Source organism: Ovis canadensis, chromosome 23, assembly GCF_042477335.2.
Source record: "Ovis canadensis isolate MfBH-ARS-UI-01 breed Bighorn chromosome 23, ARS-UI_OviCan_v2, whole genome shotgun sequence".
Taxonomy (NCBI): domain Eukaryota; kingdom Metazoa; phylum Chordata; class Mammalia; order Artiodactyla; family Bovidae; genus Ovis; species Ovis canadensis.
In genome coordinates, this window is record NC_091267.1 from 53809081 (window position 1) to 53825906 (window position 16826).

The following is a 16826-nucleotide window of genomic DNA, read 5'->3' on the forward strand; positions in this document are numbered from 1 at the left end:
AACCCTGGTTGGGGTTAGTTGATCCCACATGCCTCTTGGCCAAAAAACCAAAACATGAAACAGAAGCAATGTTGTAACAAATTCAAAAAAGACTTTAAAAATCATCCCCATTAAAAATAAGAATTCCTAATAATCTAAAAGCTAACAGATGATTGTTCTAAATATATATATGTATGAGTACCAGATAACTAGCTCACTGATGATGCTGGTCAGAATTATTTTATTATTGTATTATGAGCTAATGATTCTATTTCACTGGTCATTCATGCTATATACATGGGACCCCAAATTGCATTTTAAAAAGTCAAACTCCCTCAAAGGCGCCTGTAAAGAGGGTGATGGTTGATGGGGTGGGGGTTGCAAATCTGGAAGGCAGTGTGACAGATTCAAAGGCCCTCCCGCTGTGGGCGGTTTTCCGTAGCATCTTAAAGCAGGAAAGCCCCACGGGGTCCCACTTTCTCCAAACACCATTCACAGCCGCCAAGGCCAAGTGCTGCGCCCGGAGGGGCGCGGAAAACATTCCGGGCATCTCCCTAGACCAGGACTTTCAATTCTTAGAACAATAAAGCTGAGTCCAGCTGCTCTCTCTCCAGCCTGTGGGAAACCAGGCTTTTCACTGTCAGCAATGCGAGAGAAAGGCGTTCAGCTCGCAGAGTCGCAGCCCGCTCTCCCGCAAGGCCGGCCCCTTTCTTTGCAGGCTAACTATGCAAATTCCCTGCATCCCTGCCCGGCCGCGCGCGGAGAGGACGCGCAGCCATTCAAAGCCCGGTCGCCCGCTCCGGTCCAGCGCGTCGCCTGCGAATGCGCCCGGGAAAGGGACGGTCCCTTGGCTGCAGGGCGCACAGCTGGGCACGAGGCCAAACACGCATCTTTCCCACGCGGGTGCTGTGCGCTCCGCCTCCCTACTTTTGACCTGTTCCTTCCTGCGTTTTGAATAACACGTGTATCTTTGGGAGTGTGCCGGGGGTCACGGGTTGCATGCATAGACGTTTTCAAGAAATATTCGTGACCTCCTAGCCAACAAGCGGCGCCCTGAAGGCTTAGTCTCTGGGGAGAGCGGGGCACGAGTGTCCGCAGAAAGGGGAGGAGGGCTTCTCGTCCTCCCGAGCAGTGACAGACGCTTTGAAAGTTGGCCGCGGATTTCTGTTCTTGGCCAACCCTGCCCAGCGAGGTTGCCAGGCATCCAAGCCCGCGCTCCCTCACCCCTAAGTGACCGCGGTCTACTCTGGGCGCGGAACGGCCGGTTCGGCCACCTCGGGGCCTGCACCCAGCGTGGCTGGGGGGCGCCTGCAGCAATCTCCAAGCCTGCGCCTCCCCGTGCGCTTCCCGCGCGCCCACCCTCCATGAGTGGCCCGGGGACCCCCCTTTGCCGGGCCTCGGACCACCGGCTTTCTGTCTCCAGACGGTAAGCGTGCTCCGCGGACGCTTTTCCCATTCATTTCCCGCCCTCCTGCCCACAGCAGCCCGGACAGGCAGCCAGGCCCGCGCGGCTCTCCACTGGGGCCCCCGGGTCGCCAAGGCAGACCCGCGGACTCAGAGCCCGAGGCGCCGAGGAGGGGGCCGCATCCGTCTGGAGTGCGCCCCCACCCCTTTCCCGCCTGCCCGGCGACCTTTCCAGGGGCCGCGCTGGAGACCCACGTATCGGATCCCCGGCCGGGGGTGAAGGCGGATGCGCGCACCGACCTCGGCGCGGCCAGGCGTGGGGCTTTGTCCCGCAGCCCCCCGCCGCCTGGGGACCCAGACGCGACCCGGGCTCACCTCTCTGCTGGCCCTGCGCGGAGACCCAGAGCAGCGAGGCCAGGAGCGCCAGCCCCGCGCCGCCTTCACGCATCTCGCCGCCGCGCTCGGGTAGGTCCGGGGTGAAAGCGGCGACCGCGCGCGGGGACTCAGCCGAGGGCGAGACTGCGCTGCCCGCCGGCCCCTCGGACACACCCCCGCCGACCTCCGCGGCGCCCGGCCCCGCCCACCGCCCGCAGCCCGCGCGGGAGACCCTCCCCCTCCCTGGAGACCCCTCCCAGCGGAGACCTCCCCCGATCCGAGACCCCTCCCCCCGAGACCCCTCCGCACATAGATTCTCTCTCCCTAAAGGCTCCCCCCGCCGCCATAGGTCCCCTCTCTCGCACGAGGGGGAACAGCCTGAGCCATCCCCAACTCGGGGGTGAGGGTCGCCTCTCCGCCGCGGGCTCCGAGTTGGGGGAGCAGACGGAGAAAGTGACTGGAGGAGGAGCGGGGGTAGGGGCAGATCTGCCGGTCTGGGCGGTAGATTCCGAGAAAGTATTCACCCTGCTGACCCTTACCGCCCAGCGGGGGCTGTGCGGCCGAGCCCGGAGCCGGGACCCCTGAGCAGCCGCCACGGAGACCGCCGCACGCGGGGCGGGGGGTCGGGCTAGCCCCCAGGATGGGACCCCTGGCTCACCGACCCGCATCTCTGGCCCCCAAGGGGTGGCCTGGGCCTCCCAGGAAGGGACTGGAGCTCGTAACTACCAGCTTACCCCCTCTGCTGTTGGCAGAGGGTTTTGTGAAGCCTTTTCTAAAAAGGAGTAGTAATTCGCTTCCCACTTTGTCTAAGACAAGAAAGGTCGCTTGGATTTCATTATTATCATTATTATCATTCGCATACCCTTACAGCTCGAGAAGATCTTATGGGGGAGCGGGGAGAAGGGAGTCAGTCTTAATAGGATATCTCAACCGCTTTGTTCTTTTTTAAAAAATACATCTGGTCCCTGCTAAAGAATTTTTAATTTCCTCTGATTTTTTTTTTCTATTGAAAGTATTCATAACACTTTGTAGATCTTGCTTTCTCACAATGTAAACAGGTGACATAAAGTAAGTAACTTATTAAGGTCCAGGCTCTCATAAATGTCTTTTTTCTTTTTTTGCCTGATAGGGAGATAGTTATATTTCAGTTGTGCCAATCAATGTGACAATCTTACCAATTCTAGTTTTTCTCAAGACATTTCCTTCAACGTTTAATGAATAAAATATCATTATAATATTAGCAGTTATTATTACTTTTAAATACAGAACAAGAGGGTAGAATTTGGCCCTTTATAAAGGATGCAATATAGTTGTATGAGAAGGTAGTCATCACAGTACTAAATTTAAAACAGAGATTCTTAACTATTAAAGCAATGAAGTAGTAAAGTATTAAGTATTTAAGTAACAAATCAGTGATTAAGTTCAGTGTTTAGCAACTGATCAAGTATTAAGCATTTGATATTAAAAGATAGAATTATAAGTATTTCTGCACCAAAATAACTTTGCATGCACATTGTACATGGGCGGACACATCTTTTTGAGTCTTAAGAGCATCCATGCTGATTAGCTGTTGTGATCTTCCCAATTCTGAAAGACAGCAGTTAGTTAACCCTGTGTGAAGAGGTGAGGAAATGAATTCAGGAGGTTAAGGTCTCAATGACAGCAAATGTCTGGTGTGGAGCCAGCCTCAGAGCTGATTTCTGGTCCAGAGTTCTCTGATTCCTGCACTGAGACCCTGGAAGATGAACTGAAAGGCAACAGCAGAGTCACATCTGTACCCCCATATCCTGGGTACCTAGAAGTTCTGTCTGGACTTCAGACAGGGAACTACAGACAGGGAACTCAGGCTCTTGATTTAGAGAAACAAAGGGTCAGCACATTGAGGAGTGAATAGGAAGTGTTCAAAGTCACCAAGTTGGCCCAATTTGTCCCTGCTCAAAATTAAGCAGAAAGATTTCAGAGAAAGAAGAATTTCAGAAGCCACTGTAATGAACAAGCTTGGGTAAGTCTGAATAGAAAAAATGTCACAATTCCCCTTCACTACCAGTTTTGCCATTCTTCAGCAAGCTTCAGTTCAGTTCAGTTGCTCAGTCAAGTCCAACTCTTTGCGACACCATGGACTGCAGCGCTCCAGTCTTCCCTGTTCATCACCAACTCCCAGAGCTTGCTCAAAGTCATGTCCATCGAGTCAGTGATGCCATCCAACCATCTCATCCTCTATCCTCCTCTTCTTCTCCTGCCTCAATCTTTCCCAGCATCAGCGTCTTTCCTAGTTCTTCTCATCGAGTGGCCAAAGTATTGGAGTTTCAGCTTTAGCATCAGTCCTTCCAATGAATATTCAGGACTGATTTCCTTTAGGATGGACAGGTTTGATCTCCTTGCAGTCCAAGGGACTCTCAAGAGTCTCCTCCAACACCACAGTTCAAAAGCATCAATTCTTCAGCGCTCAGCTTTCTTCACAGTCCAACTCTCACATCCATACATGACTACTGGAAAAACCATAGCTTTGACTAGATGGACCTTTGTTGGCAAAGTAATGTCTGCTTTTTAATATGCTGTCTAGTTTGGTTGTAGCTTTTCTTCCAAGGAGCAAGTGTCTTTTAATTTCATAGCTGCAATACCATCTGCAGTGATCTTGGAGCCCCAAAAAAGCAAAGTCTGTCACTGTTTCCATTGTTTCCCCATTTGCCATGAAGTGATGGGACCAGATGCCATGATCTTCGTTTTCTGAATGTTGAGTTTTAAGCCAACTTTTTCACTCTCCTCTTTCACTTTCATCAAGAGGTTCTTTAGCCTCTTTAGCCACTTTCATCAAGAGGCTCAGCAGGCTTGGAAATATCTAAATTAGCTACAGCACCATGGAAGGTCAAGGGTGGCCTGTTCAAGGTGAAAATGATGTAAGAATGTTCATGGTTTGTGAGAAAGCAGAAATTCAGCTCAACAAGGCACACAAAGATGCTGCCTCCAATGTCACCTGTAAAAAATGAGCAACGAAAATGCCTAAATGCTAAGCAAGAGTTAATTGGTTAATAATTTATAGTAAATGACATGAAAAGCTGTTCAGTTCAGTTCAGTTCAGTTCAGTCGCTCAGTCATGTCCAGCTCTTTGCGACCCCATGAATCTCAGCACGCCAGGCCTCCCTGTCCATCACCAACTCCTAGAGTTCACTCAGACTCACGTCCATCGAGTCAGTGATGCCATCCAGCCATCTCATCCTCTGTTGTCCCTTCTCCTCCTGCCCCCAATCCTTCTAAGCATCAGAGTCTTTTCCACTGAGTCAACTCTTAGCATGAGGTGGCCAAAGTACTGGAGTTTCAGCTTCAGCGTCATTCCCTCCAAAGAAATCCCAGGGCTGATCTCCTTCAGAATGGACTGGTTGGATCTCCTTGCAGTCCAAGGGACTCTCAAGAGTTTTCTCCAGCACCACAGTTCAAAAGCATCAATTCTTTGGTGCTCAGCTTTCTTCACAGTCCAACTCTCACATCCATACATGACCACTGGAAAAATCATAGCCTCAACTAGACAGACCTTTGTTGGCAAAGTAATGTCTCTGCTTTTGAATATGCTATCTATGTTGGTCATAACTTTTCTTCCAAGGAGTAAGCGTCTTTTAATTTCATGGCTGCAGTCACCGAGCTGTTAGGTACCCATTTTTAAAGTATGAGACTTAGAAGTTACCAAAAAACGCTGAAAGTAATAAAAGCAAAATTCCAGTTAATATGGGAGTCCTGGTTGTAATTATATAAAATAAACACATGTATAAACAAGATACTAGAACCAGGATGCAGAAGAAAATAGTTGTGTTCAGCTGATAAGAGTGAAAGGGGTGGTGGTGGGGGCTGTTGTTCATATGATAGAGAACTTGGGCCAGCCTCATAGATGGCTCCCATTCTTCCCCCTCATTTTCTAGAAATGATATCTTGGGCACATTTCCTCATCTGCAACATAGAAATAATAATAGTTCCAACTTCATGCATTCAACAAATATTTTTTTAGTCCCTGTTAGGTATCAGGTTCTATGGCTTCTCCTTTAAACAAGACAGGTTTTCATCTCTGTGGAACATTGTCTGGCAGTTAAGGCAGGAAAAAATGTAAGCTAAAATTATAAATTTAATTAAAGGGTCACTGAGATAAGGAATTCGAGAACAAGCCCTGATCTGGCAGTTTGGGAAGGTTTTGCTGAGAAAACTTATTCATAAGGATTCAATGAGCCAATGTCTGTCAGTCACCAGCACTCTGCCTAGCTTATGGTAAATGCTCAAGAAAGATGAATTATTATTTCAATTTTTCTATAATATTACTATATTTTTCAATTAAAAGAAGAGAAAACCCAGATTGATTATGAACATTTTCAGAAACAAGAGTTCAGGCAGAGAGGGATGGGCCAGATCAGAGCTTTCAAAACCACTTGAGGGATCATGTTAAAATACTGATTCCAGTGCAGTAGGGCTGTGGTTGGAGGCTGAATTTCTGTACCTCTAACAAGCTCCTAGGTGATGCTCATGCTGCTGGTAGGCAGAGTGCACCTTGAACAGAAGTTCCTGGCTTGCTTGTCCTTGATCTTGCCTGCACATTGGAATCGATGGAGAAGTTTGAAAAGGTACTATTGTTCGTTTCTATCCCCCGAGATTCAGATTCAGTTGGTATGGGGAGGAGTCTGGACATTAAGATATTTTAAGGCTCTCCAAGTGAGCCCAACATGCAACAACATTTGAGACACCCTGGGCTAGACTGAATGGCTAGAGAAGATGATCTGGGTCTAATGGCTGGGCATGGTGTAGGAGCCAGTCTCAGAAAAGTATGATCACAGAAGAAGCATAGCCTAGCAGATGTTTTCCTGTGAGGACAGACAGCCATGTGGCAGGAACCCAGCCAGTGAGGCCCAGAGCATGGGCCAGGACCATTTTTCTGGAGGTTGGGGTAAGCAAGACTGTCCTTTAGTTCTAAAGGGATTGAGATCCCAGGCAGGGACTGGGACGCAGAAACATCATGCCAGGATCCGGGCACCAAGCTGGAGTATAAAGTGGAGGATGTGATTGCCAGGAAAGAGGTAAGAGGTTGGTCACTAAAATAGGGTTAGGGTGTCAGAGTCTGGGCCAGGACAAAGCTAAAGAGGCCGAGTATAAACTAAGTTGCTTAAAGCCCCATGGCAGAAATAAGATGATTAGGAGACTAAGCCTTCAGCAAGAGTGAGGGGTGGATGGTCCAGTAGACGGAGTAGGCAGATTAGGGATGGAGGCAGAATATTGTCACCCCAGAGATGTTGGAGAAGACTCTTAAGAGTCCCTTTGACTGCAAAGAGATCAAACCAGTAAATCCTAAAGGAAATCAACCCTGAATATTCATTGGAAGGACTGATGCTGAAGCTGAATACTTTGCCACCTGATGCAAAGAGCCAACTCATTGGAAAAGATCCTGATGATGGAAAAGATTGAGGGCAGGAAAAGAAGGGGGCAGCAGAGGATGAGATGGTTGAAAGTGAGGATTTTACGATAACTTTATTTATTCATTCATAGCCCCAAACTGGAACCAAGCCACATGTCCATCACCAGAAGAATATTTTGGGACTTCCCTGGCAGACCAGTGATGAAGGCTTCGCCTGTACCAATGCAGGGGGTACAAATTCGATCCCTGGTCGGGAAGTTAAGATCCCACACATCTCTTGGCCAAAATACCAAAACATGAAACAGAAGCAATATTTTAACAATTCAATAAAGACTTTTAAAATAAAATGTTAGATGGAATGTTTGCAAATGTTTGCAATGGAATAAACTTGGCAATAAGACAGAATGAACCACTGACTCACACAGCATGAATGAATTTGAAAAATGTTCAAGCTGGTTTTAGAAAAGGCAGAGGAACCAGAGATCAAATTGCCAACATCTGCTGGATCATCGAAAAAGCAAGAGAATTCCAAAAAAAACATCTTATTTCTGCTATTATTGACTATGCCAAAGCCTTTGACTGTGTGAATCACAATAAACTGTGGAAAATTCTTCAAGACCTGGGAATACCAGACCACCTGACCTACCCCTTGAGAAACCGGTATGCAGGTCAGGAGGCAACAGTTAGAACTGGATATGGAACAACAGACTGGTTCCAAATGGGAAAAGGAGTACGTCAAGGCTGTATATTTTCACCCTGCTTATTTAACTTCTATGCAGAGTACATCATGAGAAATGCTGGACTGGAGGAAGCACAAGCTGGAATCAAGATTGCCGGGAGAAATATCAATCACCTCAGATATACAGATGACACCACTCTTATGGCAGAAAGTGAAGAACTAAAGAGCCTCTTGATGAAAGTGAAAGAGGAGAGCGAAAAAATTGGCTTAAAGCTCAGCATTCAGAAAACATAGGATCATGGCATCCAGTCCCATCACTTCATTGCAAATAGATGGGGAAACAGTGGAAACAGTGGCTGACTTTATTTTTGAAATCAGTGACCAAAATCACTGCAGATGGTGATTGCAGCCATGAAATTAAAAGATGCTTACTCCTTGGAAGGAAAGTTATGACCAACCTAGATAGCATATTCAAAAGCAGAGATATTACTTTGTCAACAAAGGTGTATCTAGTCAAAGCAATGGTTTTACCAGTGGTCATGAATGGATATGAGTGTTGGACTATAAAAAGGCTGAGTGCTGAAGAATTGATGCTTTTAAACTGTGGTATTGCAGAAGACTCTCTAGAGTCCCTTGGACTGCAAGGAGATCCAACCAGTCCATCCTAAAGGAGTTCAGTTCTGGGTGTTTATTGGTAGGACTGATGTTGAAGCTGAAACTCCAATACTTTGGTCACCTGATGTAAAGACCCTGATGCTGGGAAAGATTGAAGGCAGGAGGAGAAGGGGACAACAGAGGATGAGATGGTTGGATGACATCACCAACTCAAAGGACATGGGTTTGGGTGGACTCCGGGAGTTAGTGATGGACAGGGAGGCCTGGCCCTGCTGCAGTTCATGGGGTCGCAAAGAGTCGGACAGGACTGAGGGACTGAACTGAACTGATACTAAGTGAAAGAAGCCAGACACAAAAGAGTGAATTTCTGTGACGTTTATCAACAGACAGAACTAATCAAAGGAAAACAGTAGTTGCCTATGAAGAGAGTGAAGATTGACTGGAAAAAGAAAAAAAGGAGTCTGTGGTCATAGAAATGTTCTGTATCCTGATTGGCATGTTGGTTTTATGGCTACAAACCTCTACCAAAATTCATTCTGTTATACAGATTTAGGACCCATGCATTTCTCTGTATAAATAAGGATCTGGGGATGAGGCAATTTTTGTCAATTTTTCTGGCTGAGCCCAGAGTAGTCCCAGAAGTCCTTGAGAGTGAAATAGCGGGGACAAGGGAGTCAGAGAAATTCAGTGTGACAGAAACCCACTCTGCCAAAGACGACTTTGAAAGACAGGGGAATGGGACCATGAGTCCAGGAATTCGAGAGGCTTCGAGAGGCTGGAATACTTTCTAGAGGCTCCAAATCTTTGGACACCTGATGCGAAGGGCTGACTCATTAGAAAAGACCCTGATGCTGGGAAAGATTGAAGGCAAAATGAGAAGGGGACGACAGAGGATGAGGTGGTTGGATAGCATCACTGGCTCAATGGACGAGAGTTTGGGCAAACTTCGGGTGAAGGACAGTGCTTTAATGGTTTCTTAAAACACTTATAGTGTTTTAAATTTGCAAATCTGAGTTTTTAAATCATGACTTAAAAAATACATTTAAAAAGACTTTCACAGCAATCTCATACACAAAAAATCATGGTTAAAAAAAAATACAGGAACAGATTACAGTTCCCACATTTACTTGACTGAGTGAGCTCTGGGAAATTATTTAAGTTTCTTGACCTCTGTCTCCTCATCTGTAAAGTGGGGACACATAGAAGACCTACATCAAAAGATGAGAAGCAAGATTCTTAGCATAGTGCCCAGTATCAAGTAAGTATCCAATAACTATTTTCTTCAATGACTGTGTTCATCACCATCGTCAGAAGATTAGGAAGCAATGTTGCACAGCTGTTGTCGTGAAGATGGGCCAGTTTGTCAGCACAGGTTTATAAAAGGCTGTTGGACACACGTGAAGAGATAAACCATTATTTATCTTCTTATTCACATGGAAGACGCAGAGATGACTCCGAGGGGAAAGGCAAGCTAGAAGAAAATATCTTCCTGAAAACCAAGTAGTAGAAAGAGGTTAATGGAAAATAGTGACCAGTATAGCAAAACCCAAAGAGAATCTGTTTTTCAAAAAATTTGGCAGAGAATTGGTCATTAAAGAACTTTTCAAGTATCTTTTTTCTCTCACAGAGGAAGAGGAAGCCAAATTGGTGTGGGGGGGTGTCTGGGAGACAGCTGTTCACAAGGACATGTAAACAACATTTGTCCCCCAGACTCTGCAGGGTGTCTCTGCCTGCTGGATATTTGTAACAACAAAACCTCCAACAGGAAAGTTAGATTTGGAAATCAAGGTTAGCAGCACACGTGACTTGGTAAAGCTGGACACAAATTATCTGAAAATTAGGAAATAGAGGTCTGTTTCTTTTAAAATTTATTGTATTGAAGTATAGCTGATTTACAATGTTGTGTTAATTTCTGCTATACAGCACAGTGACTCAGTTATACATGTAGAAATATTCTTTTTCATATTCTTTTCCCTTATGTTTTATCACAGAATATTGAGTATTGTTCCCTGTCCTGCACAGTAAGAGTTTGTTTATCCATCCTGTATGCAATAATTTTCATCAGGAAGCGGTGTTTATGAAGATACTCATCATGTGTCATTTTCATCTGCCCTAGTTTGGGAGAAGATGCTTATAAACCATCACTCTTATGTTGCTTCCTTCTGTTTTTATTAAGTTCTCCTCCTGTTCACTCCACGTGGATGCAGATATTCTTCAATATTCTGCACTTTCCATTCCCAGAGCCTTTCTTTTCTCCTTGTTTACCCCCAGATCCTCATCTTTGCTTATTTTGTCACAACCCTTATGTACCTTTCATCAGGAAGCCAGGGGATAGTCAAATGACTTAGACACCTTGCAGTGATTTGGCAGCAGAGACAATCTTCAAATTTTAGGAAGACGCTGATACTAAGAAATAGGATTTGTGGCTGAAACAGACAGTATCCTTCCATTAAAAGATCCTTTATAGGATTCAGGAAGTAGTTAATTCTGGTCATTGTAGTAGTTAATTCAATGCCGTATACTGGACAGTCAGAAGATCTAAAATTAGAATTGTGTTTCTGGACAACATGAGCTATTTGACTCTGAGCCTTGGTGTTTCTTCTCTGTAAAATCTGGAAAACAATATAGACCACTAGACATAATTACTACCTATAATGACAGCAATAGTAATAACAGCTCCCAGGTGTTAAAGAACCTTGAAAGGAGACATTACATCTGTGTTCCCAGGTGTTCTGCTTCAATTTCTGTTCTAGGACTGCATCATGGCCGCTGAACAAGACTGGAGAACTACACCGACCAGGATCTCTTCAACCCATGCCCGCAGTCATTAAAGCTGACCTTCAGAATTGCCCAGCAATCTCAGGACCTGCTGGAAACTATTCGAATCCCACTGACTGATCCCATCTTTTCAGGGCTCAGCTGCATTTCCCTCCAGCTAGGATGCCCATCATCTCTTCCTTTTTCCTCTCGTTGAACTCCTAGCCATCCCTCAAGACCCAACTCAAACATCCCCTCCTGCAGGTAGCCTTCTGTGATTGCTTCAACTCTCGCAGACTGCTTGCTCCTTTGTGCCACAAATGTACCTTGTAATGCAATCTCCATTTTAATGGATCTGTGAATTTTATTAACTTATTTTTCACATTAAACAACGAATTCTTGCCCCTCTTGTTTTATTTTGTCTTAACACTTTCCATAGTGTCTGAAATTAAACAAATACTTGTTGAAAATGACAATGATGTCGATGCATTCAACACTATGTAATAATACTGGTGCAGTTGCTGCATTATTCTGACATGTCATATAAATCATCTCAAAGTTTTCTAAACATCCCCAGGTGGCAAAAGGCAATGTGAGCAACTAGGGCTAAAAAAGCGCTCAGTTACAAGCAATGCAAGCTGACTCTGGCCACCTTAAAGAGGACAAGGTAATTGGGGAGATATTTGTGGGGTGGGAAGAGTGGGGGTCACAGAATCCATAGGAACCTGGAGGACAAGGCTTGGAGGATGTGTGGGAACCTAGAGAACTCCAGATGCTTGGCCACAGGCCCAAGGTCAAGACCACCGACCTGAACAGAACAGCTGACACCAACTACAGCACTAGAGGTGTCTGACCTTCAGCTGCTCGCTCCATCTTTGTTTCACCAGCTCATCTTCCAAAACCTGGGGAACCAATCATGAACTGAGCTTACATCCTGTGTCCAAGGTCATGGTGGAAGAGGCATGGACCTTTTCCTTAGGAGTTCTGAATGATGAGAAACAGAAGACAAATGAGCGAGACGGAGAATTCCTCCTGCTTCTCTCTACCAGTCCCTGCAGGAGGCCCCGGGATCCTCTTCTCTGCTAGGATAAGCCTGGCATTCAGATGCCTTCTAAGCCCCCCACCCGACCCCCATGAGCTCCTCTGGTTCATCCAGAGCAGAATCAGCATTTCATGCCTTACTCTTCTATGTCACATCTCCCCCTTCTCTCTGCATTCTCCTCTTCTCTGTTGCCATGGATTTCACCTCTCAAATAGAGCATCAGCGTTTTAATCTTTGCCTCCCCATCTGTGCCTGAGATGCTAGCTCAGAACACTTGGAGAGAAGTGGGAAGTCAGTTTGGTTGCTGCATTGAGTCCACAGTGTGTAGGAAGAAACCCAGGTGAGGAATTTGATCTTGAAGCAGAAGTGATGAGAAAGAATTATAGATTCTTAATCAGAGAAACAAGAGTAAAGTCCTACTTAGGAAAATCCATCTTCTGGCAGTAAACAGAAAGAGTGGAATCAAGAGAAATGGAAGACAAGTGACTGGGTTGAGGGGAAGAGGGGGGCGAGGTGGGGAGGACAGAGCAGAGAGGAGGGCAGTGGGAATGCAGAAGAAAGAGGATGAAACGAGATTTCAAAAGAAGGAACATGACTGAGTAACTAATTGGATACAGATGATCAAGGAAATTGGAGATTTAAATTTTTCTTTCTGAAAATGCGAAAAAAAAAAATTGGTTAGATGGGAAGGTGAGCCACTGGGAGAGGAAGTCACAAGTCCAGTTGTTTGTTGTAACTGTGATGTTACGAGATAGTCTGAGGGAGATATTAGAAACACAGCTGGAAATTTGAGACAGAGTTCCATTCTCTCTGTGTGATGGTGACATCATGGACAGAAGCAAACTCAGGAAGTGGGATGCTCAGAGAGAAAGGTCATGAGGAGCTCAGGTGAGAACAAGGCAAAGCAGAGCTCCTGGCAGATGGCCGAAGACTTCCGTGGAGGGAAGGCGCAGAATTCATCCATGGGAGGTGAGAGCTGGGAGAAAGGAGATTCGAGGAAGAAGTGAAGACTGAGGATGAACTAGTGGCTTTGGTGAGTGGTCCAGGAAGCTGTAGGGAAGATGAGTGACACCCACTTTACTGAACGTTTATGGTGCCTGCTGCTTAACCCTCATGTGCAAAGTCAGTATTATGTCCAGTTCAAGGGTAAAACACTAACCGGCTCAGAGAGGTTAGCCAACTTGCTCCAAGTCACACAGCTAAAATGCATGTTGTTGTTCAGTCTTTAAGTCGTGTCCGACTTTTTGTGATAGGTCAGGCTTCCCTGTCCTTCACCATCTCCCGGAGTTTGCTCAAACTCATGTCCATTGAGTCATAATGCCATCCAACCATCTCATCCTCTGTCGTCCTCTTCTCCTGCCTTCAGTCTTTAAAATGTATATCAGTTTGTTTTTGCTATGGCCACAAATCACCCCCCAACATAATGGCTTAGGGCCATAATCATGTATTTTTCCTCCGGGCAATCATGTGGTTTGGTCAGCTCAGTGGGGCCCTTTCCCTGTTGGTCTTTGCTGGGGGTGTTCTCAAGCCTGCCATCAACTCCAGGGTAAGGAAATAGTGGTTTGGGGGTGCCGTGGTTGAGATGCATGAAGCTAACCCACAGGAGATCAGTACGGTCCTAGGATGTTAATAGATACGGTGACTTAGAAATTAACACACTTAGAATAAATAAGATTAGAATGAGAACAGCATACCCAAAGTAAAAGAGCGAATCTAACATGTGGCAAAGAGCAGTTGCCGACAGCACATAGTAGTAACAACCATGATTAGAGCCGACGGCATTACTGAGTTCGCAGTGGGCCAGCGGCTGACCCAAGGGCTTTTGTGCATGATCTCATTTAATCCCCACAACAACCCCATCAGGCACGGCTGTTAGCTTATCTTCCAGTGAGGAAACAGGCACAAAATGCCTGGGCGGCTTAACCCAGATGGATCCAGGCAGAGGGGTCGGGAGTTTGGAATGTAGAAGATAGGTTTCATTGTGTAATTTCAGTCCCAGTGTATATTTCTTAGAATAGTGAATTCCAGAACATGAGCCAGTTGCATGCTGATTAACACAAAGAAAAAAGTTCTAAAGGTAAGGAGGGTGAAACGGAGTCGAGGATGCTGAAGTTCTTGGACTTGGCTGTTGTAGTCAGTAAGAATAATGATGGATAATAAGGCAAAAAAAAATGGGGGAAAAAAAGAATACAAACCATGTCCTGAATGCTCCAGGAAAATACAGGATGTGAAAAGTTTATGCAATACTGTGAAAGAGAAAAATTGACAAACACAGGGAAAGCCATATCGTCAGGCTAAGCCAGGTTGTATGGTAGTAGCAATACACAAACTCCTGAACCTCAGAGGAGAAAACGACCAAGGTGTCTTTCCTGCCTGATGATGGTGGGCTGGCAGTGGGCTGTTCCCTCTCGGAGCTCAAGGGTCCAAGCTGACCGAGGCCTCGTTTCAACACCTGCTTCCACGATCATGGAGGCTGCAAAAGAGCTAAGTCACAGGCCAGGGCTTGGGTCACTGGGTTGTATCAGCCTCAGTGGAATCTTCGCCTGTGCCTGTAAGTGCAGGGAAATCAGAAATAACCAGGGAAAAGTTGCTAATGACAACCACAGACACATTCTGGTGGGTTCTCCTACGACATGAGTCGCATAACAAGAACACTGGTGTGGTGCACGGATGGTATAGGGACCCCAGTCAAGTGTGTAGAATGAAATGGGGAACAGGAGAGACAGAGCTGGGTGGTGAGGTCAGGTGTGGCGGAGGGAAGCAAGATCAAGGCACAGCCAGCGTCACTCTTTGAAAGGTAGTGGGGTAGATGGAGGAGGCTGTGAACAGAGAAGCCTCTTATTACAGCAGCGTGGGGGTCTCCTGATACCCCTGGAAATCTAGGAAACTCTATTTCCTATTAGGATGAGAAGGTTCTTTCCCTTTCAGTCCAGACATTCTCCAAGTCAACCCCGGGATAGAGTATTTCAAGTGTGCAGTGGGGACTTGACCCAGGACCAGAAAGGCCTTAAGTAGGAGAAGGGACCAGAGTCTTGTTGTTCCCGGGTCTCCAAGGCTGGGCGTGTGCAAGATGGTTCAAAAAACCAAACATATCAGCTCTTAATAGGTGCCTAAGCCGGACTCATCATTACCACTCTTCAGAGGATTAACTTCAGGTTTCCTAATAACTGAGACAAAAATGCCCCGGGCTACATGGTTTTCATTTTCTCACAAAATGAAACCTGTATATTTATCTGCAAAGAGACACATTTAAGTGTAAATACATTCAAGGATGGATTTATTATGTGTAAATTCCCAGCATAACAGACAATATTTTTCACTACATTTTCCCAAATGACCAGGCTAACCAGAGATTCTTCCGATTACCTGCTTGAGTGTCCAGCTTTACGTCGGTCACTTGGGGAGGGCTTTTAGGAAGAAAAGGGACTCTTCAGATAATGTTTGTTTGGTTTTTGATTACTTACATTCCGAAGGTATTTAGGACCTGAAGAATGTAGAAGGCGGCACTGATTATTTTTCTACCAGATTGTCTTCTTACATATCAGATGTTTCAGCTGAGCTTGGGTTAGAGCTCAGTCAATTGATGCCCAGATTCTTTGACAATGACCAGGAGCTCATCACCCACAGAGAATGTCAGTTATGCGTAGTCCCATACTCACCCAAAAAGAGCTTTGTTCCTCAAATCTAGATAGTAGCAAGGACCAGTGCAGGTCAGTTTTAATGAGAACCGTTGATGTAGGCCGGCTTCTTAAATTTCAGCACAGACATCAGAAATGGGAACAAAGCATGTGTAGTAGGGAAAAATAAACAGTTTTCAGGAGCAAAGCCTGAAATGTCCTCCCTTCAAAGCCAACAGGACAGGCCAAACAGCCAAGGGCTGAAAGCAAAATAACCCAAACGAAGGAAAGGAAAGAGGTTTCAGGAAGGTCCCACACCACATGTGCTGGTCACAATGTCACAGCTCATTCAAGGCGAGCTTAATCCACTCTTTCCCAAAGTGCCAGCTCAAGGAGCTGGAAGATTTTCTCAAAATGTGCCTCAAAATGTGTCTTTTCATTGAATAAACTGTTGCTCAGTAACATCTATTCTTGCCTGGAGAAGTCAATGGGTAGAGGAGCCTGGCGGGCTACAGTCCATGGGATCACAACGAGTTGGACATGAATGAGCCACTAACACTTCAACTGCTACACACTTTGCATCTCTAGGAATGGTTCTACAGGTAATGACCTATTCACTAAAGGCTGGATTTTAAATACAAGATGATTATATATGATTAATTTGAATAAGGATGTTAGTGTTCTCTGAAGCCTGTACATCTGACCTTAGGTAGAAGACAAACCTGGCTGTAACTCCACCTTCGTTCTTGCTAACAAACTCCCAGTTAATCTGGGTTTCAGATGGTCTGTGTTTGAGGGAAGGTGGGCTCGTCTCCATCCTGGGCATGAATCTTGATAAATCTAGATCCATTAGGGAATTCTATTCCGTTCTCCAGGGGCTGGCTTAGATAAAGCTCATGACTCAGTTCTTTTCTTAATCAGCATTACTGAGGTATACCTCTATACCTCTAAAATAAAATCCAGCAATTTTAA

At 45.8% G+C, this 16826-nt stretch overlaps 1 protein-coding gene and 1 long non-coding RNA gene across 2 annotated transcripts in view; one reads left to right on the plus strand and one right to left on the minus strand.

The window, feature by feature from the left end:
* Positions 1-1914, minus strand: part of LAMA1 (laminin subunit alpha 1) — a 124017-nt gene extending 122103 nt beyond the window's left edge. The window contains exon 1 of the mRNA XM_069568622.1: positions 1759-1914. Coding sequence (XP_069424723.1) covers positions 1759-1831 — 73 coding nt within the window. The 5' untranslated portion in view covers positions 1832-1914. The remainder of the gene's footprint in view (positions 1-1758) is intronic.
* On the plus strand, positions 935-11596 carry LOC138428207 (uncharacterized). Its single transcript, XR_011252344.1, has 3 exons — positions 935-1405; positions 1619-1848; positions 11192-11596. It is a non-coding gene; the product is annotated as an uncharacterized lncRNA (long non-coding RNA).
* Positions 11597-16826: the final 5230 nt, after the last annotated feature.